We start from the raw sequence: 15,012 nt of genomic DNA, 5'->3' as shown, positions 1-15,012 counted from the left end.
AAATAACACCGAGTGCTCATTACATCAAGGACCCACCTTAATGCCCATCAACCCAGTTACCCCATCCCCGCCATCAACCTCCTATCCAGCAGCCCTCAGTTTGTTCTCTACAGTTAAGAGTCTCTTATGGTTTGTCTCCCTCTCTATTTTTAACCTATTTTATTTTTTCTTCCCTTCCCCTATATTCAACATTTTTGTTTCTTAAATTCCACATATGAATGAGTGGAATCATACAATCAGAGTTCAGTGATTTTTAAACCATATACATAGCTGTGCATTCATCAACATAATAAACTTCAAAATTAAAGAGAATTAAACTATATAAGATAACTATAGTGAAAATATAGTTAAAGCATCATTAAAAGAATTAAAATGTTAAAACAGGAATATTCACTTAATGCAAAAGGAAGCATTGAAAGAGGGATGGAATAGGAAAGAGTACATTATACATATAAAGAGCAAAAAGGAAAGTGGTAGAAGTATATCCAACTATATCAATAATAACATTATATGTGAATGGATCCAACTATCCAATTAAAAAGGCAGAGGATTTCAGTCTGGAGTAATAATTAATAAAAGAACCACTATATACTGTATACAGAAGATACATAATCGATTCAAAAACATAAATCAGTTGAAAGTGAAAGTGAAAAAGATAAATGTAAAATGTATATGAACCTAACAACAGAGCTCCAAAATACATAAAGCAAAAACTGACAAATGAAGAGAGGAATAGACAGTTAAACAATAGTAATTAGAGACTTCAATACTCTATTTTCACAAATGGATAGAGCAACTAGGTTAAAGGTAAACAAGGACCAAAAAAAGCCTTATAAAGCAATCATACTTAATACTCAAATCTTGAACATTCAAACCGAAAATATCAGAATAAGAATTCTTCTCAACCCTTGGTATTAGTGATTTCCTTTACTGAAAAATCATTTCCATATATTTAGTTTTTGCTGTTATACACTATTGCACTTTTTTTTTTGGTTTAATTTGTACTTTTTCTTATTTCTTGAAATGGATATTTAGATCACTGATTTAGTGTTTCCTCTTTTTAAAATGCAAATACATAAACTATATATTTCTTTCCAAGCACATGTTTATCTCTATCATACAGGCTTTGGGATGTAATATTTTTATGTAATAGAATACAAAATATTTTCTAATTTCCATTTTGAGTTCCATTTTTACAGAAAGCCTTTCCAGGTGTATGCTATTTAGTTTCTGAATATATTAGAAATTTTCAGTGTATCTTCATATTGATAGCTTAATCATAACTTCAATTTTATTTATTTATTTATTTATTTATTTATTTATTTATTTATATTTTTTATAAACATATATTTTTATCCCCAGGGGTACAGGTCTGTGAATCGCCAGGTTTGCACACTTCACAGCACTCACCAAAGCACATATGTTAATAAAACTATATAAGTTTTATTATGTCCATGAATTATTATTATGTCCATTGGGGTTATGGACACCAATGTCCATAACCCCACGCCCCTTCTCCCAACCCCCTTCCCCCCAGCAATCCTCAGTTTGTTTTGTGAGATTAAGAGTCACTTATGGTTTGTCTCCCTCCCAATCCCATCTTGTTTCATTTATTCTTCTCCTACCCACTTAAGCCCCCATGTTGCATCACCACGTCCTCATATCAGGGAGATCATATGATAGTTGTCTTTCTCCGCTTGACTTATTTTGCTAAGCATGATACACTCTAGTTCCATCCATGTTGTCGCAAATGGCAAGACGTCATTTCTTTTGATGGCTGCATAGTATTCCATTGTGTATATATACCACCTCTTCTTTATCCATTCATCTGCTGATGGATATCTAGGTTCTTTCCATAGTTTGGCTATTGTGGACATTGCTGCTATAAACATTCGGGTGCACGTGCCCCTTTGGATCACTACGTTTGTATCTTTAGGGTAAATACCCAGTAGTGCAATTGCTGGGTCATAGGGCAGTTCTATTTTCAACATTTTGAGGAACCTCCATGCTGTTTTCCAGAGTGGCTGCACCAGCTTGCATTCCCACCAGCAGTGTAGGAGGGTTCCCCTTTCTCTGCATCCTCGCCAGCATCTGTCATTTCCTGACTTGTTGATTTTAGCCATTCTGACTGGTGTGAGGTGATATCTCATTGTGGTTTTGATTTGTATTTCCCTGATGCTGAGTGATATGGAGCACATTTTCATGTGTCTGTTGGCCATCTGGATGTCTTCTTTGCAGAAATGTCTGTTCATGTCCTCTGCCCATTTCTTGAATGGATTATTTGTTCTTTGGGTGTTGAGTTTGCTAAGTTCTTTATAGATTCTGGACACTAGTCCTTTATCTGATATGTCGTTTGCAAATATCTTCTCCCATTCTGTCAGTTGTCTTTTGCTTTTGTTAACTGTTTCCTTTGCTGTGCAAAAGCTTTTGATCTTGATGAAATCCCAATAGTTCATTTTTGCCCTTGCTTCCCTTGCCTTTGGCGATGTTCCTAGGAAGATGTTGCTGCGGCTGAGGTCAAAGAGGTTGCTGCCTGTGTTCTCCTTAAGGATTTTGATGGATTCCTTTCTCACATTGAGGTCCTTCATCCATTTTGAGTCTATTTTTGTGTGTGGTATAAGGAAATGGTCCAATTTTATTTTTCTGCATGTGGCTGTCCAATTTTCCCAACACCATTTATTGAAGAGGCTGTCTTTTTTCCATTGGACATTCTTTCCTGCTTTGTCAAAGATTAGTTGACCATAGAGTTGAGGGTCTATTTCTGGGCTCTCTATTCTGTTGCATTGATCTATGTGTCTGTTTTTGTGCCAGTACCATGCTGTCTTGATGATGACAGCTTTGTAATAGAGCTTGAAGTCCGGAATTGTGATGCCACCAACGTTGGCTTTCTTTTTCAATATCCCTTTGGCTATTCGAGGTCTTTTCTGGTTCCATATACATTTTAGAATTATTTGTTCCATTTCTTTGAAAAAGATGGATGGTACTTTGATAGGAATTGCATTAAATGTGTAGATTGCTTTAGGTAGCATAGACATTTTCACAATATCTATTCTTCCAATCCAGGAGCATGGAACATTTTTCCATTTCTTTGTGTCTTCCTCAATTTCTTTCATGAGTACTTTATAGTTTTCTGAGTATAGATTCTGTGCCACTTTGGTTAGGTTTATTCCTAGGTATCTTATGGTTTGGGGTGCAATTGTAAATGGGATTGACTCCTTAATTTCTCTTTCTTCTGTCTTGTTGTTGGTGTAGAGAAATGCAACTGATTTCTGTGCATTGATTTTATATCCTGACACTTTACTGAATTCCTGTACCAGTTTTAGCAGTTTTGGAGTGGAGTCTTTCGGATTTTCCACATAGAGTATCATATCATCTGCGAAGAGTGATAATTTGACTTACTTGCCGATTTGGATGCCTTTAATTTCCTTTTGTTGTCTGATTGCTGAGGCTAGGACCTCTAGTACTATGTTGAATAGCAGTGGTGATAATGGACATCCCTGCTGTGTTCCTGACCTTAGCGGAAAAGCTTTCAGTTTTTTTCCATTGAGAATGATATTTGCGGTGGGTTTTTCATAGATGGTTTTGATGATATTGAGGTATGTGCCCTCTATCCCTACACTTTGAAGAGTTTTGATTAACTTCAATTTTATAAACATTTTTCTTTTAAAATTATTGTGCAGTTTTCAGGGTTTTTTGTACATTATTTCATTCTGATGATTATGTGTAGTTTGGTGCATGACTTGTTTAGACTTCTGTATCATACTGATGCTTAGGTCAGTGTGCTGTATGCAATGCTGTGATAAAATGTTAAAATCACCCACTATGATTATGGATTTTTCCATTTTTCCTTTTTGTCCTATATGACTTTTATATTCTCAGGTTATATGATAAAGTGTACAAGATTTGGAAATATTATATCTTCTTAGTGAATAGAAACATTTTTTTAATCAACTGTTTTTAGCTCGCCTTGCTAGTTCTATTTTCAAATGAATTAGAAACATAAATCCTAGGAGTGGGAAATATAATGTATTTTCAGATGAAGAGGATTTCTTTTCTTTTGAGGTAATAATTTGAAATACATTTATCCCCAATTATATAATTTGCCACTATATCTCTGTTCCAGGTTTAAATCCTATTGCACTTATGCTTTAGATGTATAGCATCATTTTCTCCAGTTATCAGGAACCCTGCACTTTTTATAATAATGAATTGTTTTCCATAAAAATTATTGTATTTCTCTCTTTTCTTATTTTTTTTTTTTGGTATGATCTTATGACTTTTTAATGTGCCTAAATTGTCAGTTCTTTTTATGAAGAATTACCTGATGGATTTCAATGTGTTTGGTGAATCTTAGGGTACCAGATAAAACTAAGAATTTTACTCTTTGAACAAATCTTTAGGCTATACTCTTTCTTTCTTTGTTCCTTCCTTCCTTTCTTTTTCTTTCTTTTTAGTTTTTATTTAAATTCCAATTAGTTAACATAGAGTATAATATTAGTTTCAGGTGTACAATTTAGTGATTTAACATTTTATATTCTTAATACTGCCAGTATGGTCTTGTATTAAATTCTACTTTAATTTGCATAACACAATGGGTGTTTTCCTTTATATTAAAAAAAGAATGTCAGATTAATTTACCAACCAGAGAACAGGAATTTATCTGTAATTAGTTCCTCACTCATTAGCAACCAAAAGTTCTAGAACACCTACCTGTTTAAAAAAAGGCAAAAATAAACCATGTGTAATAAATATAACCAGTCAACTCATATCTTCCAATCTGAACCTTTTTGATTAACAAAGTTTCCAAGTAGTCTTTGTGAACAGATTAGTTGGTTATTCCCCTCTTTTTTAGTGTTCATACCATAAACTGGCTACTTTAAACCACTAAATATAAGGTCAATGTATATAGCAAATATGTGCTATTATCCATTTTGGTTTATAAAGTATAAAATTAAAAATGTTAATATTTTGTTAAGGAAGGACAATCAAATGCCAGCTTTAAATAATCTTTATCTTTAAATAATATTTAATCTTAAATAATTCAGACTATAATATTGAATTTTATTTAATTTTGAAACAGTTCCAATATCTAAATTCCTAGGATAAAACAGATTTTTTTATATACATGAGACAAGATACAACGTAAGGATTAGTAAATGTGCTCGATTTAAAAAACAGTTAAAATTTCCAGTAGTATTTAAGAAGAACTAGTCTCAATAATTTTTATCTTGGATGGCCTCTTCAATTAATGTGGCTTTGGCCACATTAGGCTACTTTTATATGGTTGCTGGGTAAGCTGTAGTTGGAATGATTCAGCCAAACAGCACTTTAGAGTCTATTCAAATTTAGGGAGGGTGCCTTACACTTAAGGCACATACTTAAGCCAAATGATGGAAAAATCACATGGATGGCCTTACTTCAAAATCAGTAGCCCTAGGAAATATACTACTGTGGCTTGATTTTGAATTGCACCTATACAATTTTGGGATTCGGGAGTAAAGTATTTTTCCAACAGTTGAGGTGAGATTTGAGATTTATAGGAATTGGTAGGGTGAACAAAATTTTCTATTAAATGACAAACAACTGAATTCCCGATTTGTTATAAAACTTTAGTTAGTGTGAGATCTAGGCAGACAGAATAGACAGGCTTCCCCAAATTTTCATTCTTTCAAAATCTGTTTTGAAGTATAGTCATGGACAAAAGAGACGATTGTAGAGGGATGGACTAATTCAATTCTTCAGGCTGGTCAAGATTAAAAATTACTTTCTGGAGACATCTTGGTGGATGAAGACAATGTATCTGTTTAGCAACTTGCCTCTCATTATTTCTTCCCAAATGACACAAAACTGTAAAAATGGAAAAGTAAATTCTACACCAGAGATGAGCAACTTTTTCTGTAAAAGGCTATATAGTAAATGTTTTTGGCTTTTTTGGGCCATGAGGTCTCTATTAAGCTACTCAACTCTGACATTAAAAGCAGCCATAGACAATATGGAGATGAGTGGGAATGGGCATGTTTCAATAAGCTTTATTTACTTGAACCAATGGTAGATAGATTTTACCCTCAGACCTTAATTTTCTGACTCTTGTTCTATAATGTAGTCCTTACTCCTCAGGTACTCCTAAGGGCTTTCTTGCTGTTTAGCTAGAAGGCTGTGGTTTGAAGAGATGTTAACCAGGTCTCTTCTCTTTATCTGGGCCCCAGTTGAAAGGCTGAAGACTGGTTGGCCTCTACTATCTCTGTTAAACTCTCACCTTTATCACTGGTAAACCTGCAGGTATTCAGTCAATTCCTCAGCCAAGGCATAAATGAATAATGTCTGCCCAGATCCCAGCTCAATACAGCATTTACCTGAGCTTACTGACCAGTGCAGCTGACTTGATCTATGCCAACTCAAGTTGGAGAGACAATTATTTTGAGCTTAGCCTTTATCTCATACTGTGGACTGAGTGAGTGCTAATTGTGGACATATTTTTTTGACTTTTCTTTTTATAGAAAGACCTGGGGAGGAGTCAAGATGGCGGAGAAGTAGCAGGCTGAGACTACTTCAGCTAGCAGGAGATCGGCTAGATAGCTCATCTAAAGATTGCAAACACCTGCAAATCCATCGGCAGATCGAAGAGAAGAAGAACAGCAATTCTGGAAACAGAAAAACAACCACTTTCTGAAAGGTAGGACTGGCGGAGACGTGAATCCAAAGCGACGGGAAGATAGACCCTGGGGGGAGGGGCCGGCTCCCGGCAAGCGGCGGAGCAACGGAGCACAAAATCAGGACTTTTAAAAGTCTGTTCCACTGAGGGACATCGTGCCAGAGGCTAAACCGGGGCGAAGCCCACGTGGGGTCAGCGTGACCTCAGGTCCAGCAGGGTCACAGAAGGATCGGGGGTGTCTGAGTGTCGCAGAGCTTGCGGGCATTGGAATGAGAAAGCCAGCTACAGAGACAGAGCCGACAGTAAGATCACAGCTCGGTGTTACCTTGAACCAGCCACAGGCTCGGTGAGCTCGTAGCGTGGCCGAAGGTCAGACGGGAGTAACTGGGCGCTGTTCTCTGAGGGCACACTGAGGAGTGGGGCCCCAGGCTCTCGTCTTCTCCGGGCCAGAGACCAGGAGGCCGCCATTTGTATTCCCATTGTCCAGAACTCTACAGAAAGCGCTCAGGGAACAAAAGCTCCTGAAAGCAAACCCGAGCGGATTACTCAGCCCGGCCTCTGGTAAGGGCGGTGCAATTCCGCCTGGGGCAAAGACACTTGAGAATCACTACACCAGGCCCCTCCCCCAGAAGATCAACAAGAATCCAGCCGAGACCAAGTTCACCTACCAAGGAGTGCAGTTTCAATACCAAGGAGAGCAGCAGAATTCCAGAGGAGGAAAAAGCAAAGCACGGAACTCATGGCTTTCTCCCTGTGAGATTTTTTAGTCTTGCAGTTAATTTAATTTTTTCCTTTTTCATTTTTTTTTTTTTTTAATCTCGCCTTCTGGTAAAATTTTTTTTTTACTTTTACCCTTTTCTTTTTTAAGGTTTTTTAACTAGTTTATCTAATATATATATTTTTTCCTTTTTATATTTTTCTTTATTCATTTTCTTTTTTTTAATTCTTTTTCTTTTTTCTTTTTTTTTCTTTCTTTCTTTTTTAACCTCTTTTTATCCCCTTTCTCCCCCTCACGATTTGGGATCTCTTCTGATTTGGTTAAAGCATATTTTCCTGGGGTTGTTGCCACCTTTTTAGTATTTTACTTGCTCCTTCATATACACTTATCTGGACAAAATGACAAGACGGAAAAATTCAACACAAAAAAAGAACAAGAGGCAGTACCAAAGTCTAGGGACCTAATCAATACAGACATAGGTAATATGTCAGATCTAGAGTTCAGAATGACAATTCTCAAGGTTCTAGCCGGGCTCGAAAAAGGCATGGAAGATATTAGAGAAACCCTCTCAGGAGATATAAAAGCCTTTTCTGGAGAAATAAAAGAACTAAAATCTAACCAAGTTGAAATCAAAAAAGCTATTAATGAGGTGCAATAAAAAGTAGAGGCTCTCACTGCTAGGATAAATGAGGCAGAAGAAAGAATCAGTGATATAGAAGACCAAATGACAGAGAATAAAGAAGCTGAGCAAAAGAGGGACAAACAGCTACTGGACCACGAGGGGAGAATTCGAGAGATAAGTGACACCATAAGATGAAACAACATTAGAATGATTGGGATTCCAGAAGAAGAAAAAGAGGGGAGCAGAAGGTATACTGGAGAGAATTATTGGGGAGAATTTCCCCAATATGGCAAAGGGAACGAGCATCAAAATTCAGGAGGTTAAGAGAACGCCCCTCAAAATCAATAAGAATAGGCCCACACCCCGTCACCTAATAGTAAAATTTACAAGTCTCAGTGACAAAGAGAAAATCCTGAAAGCAGCCCGGGAAAAGAAGTCTGTAACATACAATGGTAAAAATATTAGATTGGCAGCTGACTTATCCACAGAGACCTGGCAGGCCAGAAAGAGCTGGCATGATATTTTCAGAGCACTAAACGAGAAAAACATGCAGCCAAGAATACTATATCCAGCGAGGCTATCATTGAAAATAGAAGGAAAGATTAAAAGCTTCCAGGACAAACAAAAACTGAAAGAATTTGCAAACACCAAACCAACTCTACAGGAAATATTGAAAGGGGTCCTCTAAGCAAAGAGAGAGCCTACAAGTGGTAGATCAGAAAGGAACAGAGACCATATACAGTAACAGGCATCTTACAGGCAATACAATGGCACTAAATTCATATCTCTCAATAGTTACCCTGAATGTTAATGGGCTAAATGCCCCTGTCAAAAGACACAGGATATCAGAATGGATAAAAAAACAAAACCCATCTATATGTTGCCTCCAAGAAACTCATTTTAAGCCCGAAGACACCTCCAGATTTAAAGTGAGGGGGTGGAAAAGAATGTACCATGCTAATGGACATCAGAAGAAAGCAGGAGTGGCCATCCTTATATCAGATCAATTAGATTTTAAGCCAAAGACTATAATAAGAGATGAGGAAGGACACTATATCATACTCAAAGGGTCTGTCCAACAAGAAGATTTAACAATTTTAAATATCTATGCCCCCAATGTGGGAGCAGCCAACTATATAAACCAATTAATAACAAAATCAAAGAAACACATCAACAATAATACAATAATAGTAGGGGACTTTAACACTCCCCTCACTGAAACGGACAGATCATCCAAGCAAAAGATCAGCAAGGAAATAAAGGCCTTAAACGACACACTGGACCAGATGGACATCACAGATATATTCCGAACATTTCATCCCAAAGCAACAGAATACACATTCTTCTCTAGTGCACATGGAACATTCTCCAGAATAGATCACATCCTCCGTCCTAAATCAGGACTCACCGATATCAAAATATTGGGATCATTCCCTGCATATTTTCAGACCACAATGCTCAAAAGCTAGAACACAACCACAAAAGGAAGTTTGGAAAGAACCCAAATACATGGAGACTAAACAGCATCCTTCTAAAGAATGAATGGGTCAACCGGGAAATTAAAGAAGAATTGAAAAAAATCATGGAAACAAATGATAATGAAAATACAATGGTTCAAAATCTGTGGGACACAACAAAGGCAGTCCTGAGAGGAAAATATATAGCGGTACAAGCCTTTCTCAAGAAACAAAAAAGGTCTCAGGTACACAACCTAACCCTACACCTAAAGGAGCTGGAGAAAGAACAAGAAAGAAACCCTAAGCCCAGCAGGAGAAGAGAAATCATAAAGATCAGAGCAGAAATCAATGAAATAGAAACCAAAAAAACAATAGAACAAATCAATGAAACTAGGAGCTGGTTCTTTGAAAGAATTAATAAAATTGATAAACCCCCGGCCCGACTTATCAAAAAGAAAAGAGAAAGGACCCAAATAAATAAAATCATGAATGAAAGAGGAGAGATCACAACTAACACCAAAGAAATACAAAATATTATAAGAACATACTATGAGCAACTCTATGCCAACAAATTTGAAAATCTGGAAGAAATGGATGCATTCCTAGAAACATATAAACTACTATAACTGAACCAGGAAGAAATAGAAAGCCTGAACAGACCCATAATCAGTAAGGAGATTGAAATAGTCATTAAAAATCTCCAAACAAACAAAAGCCCAGAGCCAGACGGCTTTCCGGGGGAATTCTACCAAACATTTAAAGAAGAACTAATTCCTATTCTCCTGAAACTGTTCCAAAAAATAGAAATAGAAGGAAAACTTCCAAACTCATTTTATGAGGCCAGCATCACCTTGATCCCAAAACCAGACAAGGATCCTATCAAAAAAGAGAGCTATAGACCAATATCCTTGATGAACACAAATGCGAGAATTCTCACCAAAATACAGGCCAATAGGATTCAACAGTACATTAAAAGGATTATTCACCACGACCAAGTGGGATTTATTCCAGAGCTGCAAGGTTGGTTCAACATCCGCAAACCAGTCAATGTGATACAACACATCAATAAAAGAAAGAACAAGAACCATATGATACTCTCAATAGATGCTGAAAAAGCATTTGACAAAGTACAGCATCCCTTCCTGATCAAAACTCTTCAAAGGGTAGGGGTAGAGGGCACATACCTCAATATCATCAAAGCCATCTATGAAAAACCCACCACAAATATCATTCTCAATGGAGAAAAACTGAAAGCTTTTCCACTAAGTTCAGGAACATGGCAGGGATGTCCATTATCACCACTGCTGTTCAACATAGTACTAGATGTCCTAGCCTCAACAATCAGACAACAAAAGGAAATTAAAGGCATCCAAATCGGCAAAGAAGAAGTCAAATTATCACTCTTTGCAGATGATATGATACTATATGTGGGAAACCCAAAAGACTCCACTCCAAAACTGCTAGAACTTGTACAGGAATTCAGTAAAGTGTCAGGATATAAAATCAATGCACAGAAATCAGTTGCAGTTCTCTACACCAACAACAAGACAGAAGAAAGAGAAATTAAGGAGTCAATCCCATTTACAATTGCACCCCAAATCATAAGATACCTAGGAATAAACCTAACCAAAGAGGCACAGAATCTATACTCAGAAAACTATAAAGTACTCATGAAAGAAATTGAGGAAGACACAAAGAAATGGAAAAATGTTCCATGCTCCTGGATTGGAAGAATAGATATTGTGAAAATGTCTATGCTACCTAAAGCAATCTACACATTTAATGCAATTCCTATCAAAGTACCATCCATCTTTTTCAAAGAAATGAACAAATAATTCTAAAATGTATATGGAACCAGAAAAGACCTCGAATAGCCAAAGGGATATTGAAAAAGAAAGCCAACGTTGGTGGCATCACAATTCCGGACTTCAAGCTCTATTACAAAGCTGTCATCATCAAGACAGCATGGTACTGGCACAAAAACAGACACATAGATCAATGCAACAGAATAGAGAGCCCAGAAATAGACCCTCAACTCTATGGTCAACTAATCTTTGACAAAGCAGGAAAGAATGTCCAATGGAAAAAAGACAGCCTCTTCAATAAATGGTGTTGGGAAAATTGGACAGCCACATGCAGAAAAATGAAATTGGACCATTTCCTTACACCACACACAAAAATAGACTCAAAATGGATGAAGGACCTCAATGAGAGAAAGGAATCCATCAAAATCCTTGAGGAGAACATAGGAAGCAACCTCTTCGACCTCAGCCGCAGTAACGTCTTCCCAGGAACATCACCAAAGGCAAGGGGAGCAAGGGCAAAAATGAACTATTGGGATTTCATCAAGATCAAAAGCTTTTGCACAGCAAAGGAAACAGTTAACAAAAGCAAAAGACAACTGACAGAATGGGAGAAGATATTTGCAAACGACATATCAGATAAAGGACTAGTGTCCAGAATCTATAAAGAACTTAGCAAACTCAACACCCAAAGAACAAATAATCCAATCAAGAAATGGGCAGAGGACATGAACAGACATTTCTGCAAAGAAGACATCCAGATGGCCAACAGACACATGAAAATGTGCTCCATATCACTCAGCATCAGGGAAATACAAATCAAAACCACAATGAGATATCACCTCACACCAGTCAGAATGGCTAAAATCAACAAGTCAGGAAATGACAGATGCTGGCGAGGATGCAGAGAAAGGGGAACCCTCCTACACTGCTGGTGGGAATGCAAGCTGGTGCAGCCACTCTGGAAAACAGCATGGAGGTTCCTCAAAATGTTGAAAATAGAACTGCCCTATGACCCAGCAATTGCACTACTGGGTATTTACCCTAAAGATACAAACGTAGTGATCCAAAGGGGCAGGTGCACCCGAATGTTTATAGCAGCAATGGCCACAATAGCCAAACTATGGAAAGAACCTAGATGTCCATCAACAGATGAATGGATTAAGAAGATGTGGTATATATACACAATGGAATACTATGCAGCCATCAAAAGAAATGACGTCTTGCCATTTGCAACAACATGGTTGGAACTAGTGTATCATGGAACTAGTGTATCATGCTTAGCAAAATAAGTCAAGCGGAGAAAGACAACTATCATATGATCTCCCTGATATGAGGAAGTGGTGATGCAACATGGGGGCTTAAGTGGGTAGAAGAAGAATCAATGAAACAAGATGGAATTGGGAGGGTGACAAACCATAAGTGACTCTTAATCTCACAAAACAAACTGAGGGTTGCTGGGGGGAGGGGGGTTGGGGGAAGGGGATGGGATTATGGACATTGGGGAGGGTATGTGCTTTGGTGAGTGCTGTGAAGTGTGTAAACCTGATTCATAGACCTGTACCCCTGGGAATAAAAATATATGTTTATAAAAAATAAAAAATTTAAAAAAAAAGAAAGAAAGAAATACCTGGTTTTGAGCTTCTTGTTGTCAAATTTCCTCTTAAAATTGATTCAGTTTTATGATGATTTAAAGCAGAAAACATGGGCTCAAATTAATTATGCTGACACAACTGAAAGCAAAAGTCCTCTTTTTTTTTTTTTTAAAGATTTTATTTATTTATTTGACAGACAGAGATCACAAGTAGGCAGAGAGGCAGGCGGGGGTGAGGGGGAAGCAGGCTCCATGCCAAGTAGAGAGCCCGATGCGGGGCTCCATCCCAGGACCCTGATACCATGACCTGAGCAGAAGGCGGAGGTCACTGAGCCACCCAGGCACCCCATAAAAGTCCTCTTTTTAATATCTTGTTTCATTCTTTGTGCTTGTGCATGCATGTATGAATGTTTGTATGTTATTGTCAAGAAGTTGTGGTCTAAATTTTTCTATTTGAAGAAAATCTAAATATTCTGGTTTTCTTATATCTTTTGTGTATCATATTTGTTTCCACATTCCTGGTATTTATTTCTTACTTTGATTATATTTAAATTTTACTTAATATGCCCATTTTGAGTTTATTTTAAAGCTTATCTTATTAATATCTTAAAACAAAGATGATATATTTTTTCCTATATTTCAAATGTTTCTTTTGGCACATTTAGATGTGCAAATTAAAAGTTTAGAAAAAGTATTGATCTAAAATTTCATGTACCCACAGACATTATATTTAATATGTTATATAATTTCTTTTTGAAGAATAAACAAATGCTTAGTGAGAGGTGAGAGAAGATTTTATTTTTTGGAAACAAATTCTCATGTTCCTTTAATGGAGGAAACAGTTTTGACTGACATTAAAGAGAGAAAGAAATTATTTGTTTCAAGTAGTTTCACAAATCAAGATTTAAATAATTTTGAGGTTATTTAACCTTAGTGAACTAGTTAGGACTTCCAGGAAAAAAAAATGCTATGGAACAAGTCATTGTTCTCATTGATTTTTCAAATTCTATGTGTTCTTACTTGTGTAAAATAAGTGCAATTTTTTTGATTGTGTCACTGAAAGCTTGTTTCACTTGCTTGTTCCTCAAAGTATAAACAAAAGGGTTCAACAAAGGGGCAACAGATGTGGTGAGCACTGATACTTCTTTATTGATGTCCACTTCTTCTTTGGCTGAAGGCTTGACGTAGATGAAAATACAGCTGCCATATGAGATGATAACAACAATCATGTGAGAAGAACTGGTAGAGAAAGCTTTTTTTCCTTTGAGAAGCAGAAGGAAATCTTAGAATTGTCCTGATGATAAATGTGTAGGAAAGAATGACACCTATCAGAGTAATAATGAACGTCAACACTGCGCAGATTATAACCATCTGTTCTATAAACCAAGTATCTGAGCATGAAATCTTAAAAAGAGGAGATGCATCACAGCCAAAATGATCAATAGCATTGGAGTCACAGAATTCCAACTGGAGGCCCATACCAAGGGGTGTGATGATGATCATCAGTCCACAGATCCAGCAACAGAGAATGAGGATGGTACAGACTTTGTTGTTCATGATGGTCACATAATGAAGGGGTTTGCAGATGGCCACAAAGCAGTCATAGGACATGGCTGCCAGGAGCAAAAATTCTGTGGCCCCAAAAAGCCCAATAAAAAATATTTGACTAGCACAAGCATTATAAGTAATGGTTCTGTCTCCTGCTGATATACTGTACAGGAATCTGGGAATACATACTGTGGTGAATGATATTTCTAAGATGGAGAAGTTTCGAAGAAAAAAATACATAGGCGTTTTAAGATGAGAGTCCATGAATGTCAGAATAATAATGGTCAGATTTCCAGTAATACTCAGCACATAGGTGAGAAATAGGAAGATAAAAAGGAAAACTTGCAGTTGGGGGTCCTCTGTAAGTCCCAACAAGATGAATGTTGTTATTGCTGTGTGATTTCTCATTGCTACTTTTAATGTTTTAGGCAATCTACATGTAAAAAGTCAAAGAGAAAGTATCTAAACAGAAGAAAAGAAACAATAAGGGAAATTAGAAGAAACAGAAAACAATAAAGCAAGAGAGAAGTTGAAAGGAATCAAGAGCTGATTCTTAGAAGGGATAAATAACAATTGATAAAACTGTTGTGGGACTGAGCTGGAAAAAAGAAAAGAAAAG

General features: G+C 36.8%; 1 protein-coding gene across 1 annotated transcript; it reads right to left on the bottom strand.

Moving 5' to 3' along the window:
• Positions 1 to 13,861: 13,861 nt before the first annotated feature.
• LOC116592481 (olfactory receptor 6C2-like) lies at positions 13,862 to 14,801 on the bottom strand. Its single transcript, XM_032345670.1, is given in 2 exon segments — positions 13,862 to 14,104; positions 14,106 to 14,801. Coding segments are annotated over 2 exon segments (939 nt in total).
• Positions 14,802 to 15,012: the final 211 nt, after the last annotated feature.

Source organism: Mustela erminea, chromosome 6 (assembly GCF_009829155.1).
Source record: "Mustela erminea isolate mMusErm1 chromosome 6, mMusErm1.Pri, whole genome shotgun sequence".
NCBI lineage: Eukaryota > Metazoa > Chordata > Mammalia > Carnivora > Mustelidae > Mustela > Mustela erminea.
Note: the sequence above shows the minus strand (reverse complement) of the source record. Positions and strands in the feature narration are given on the sequence as shown.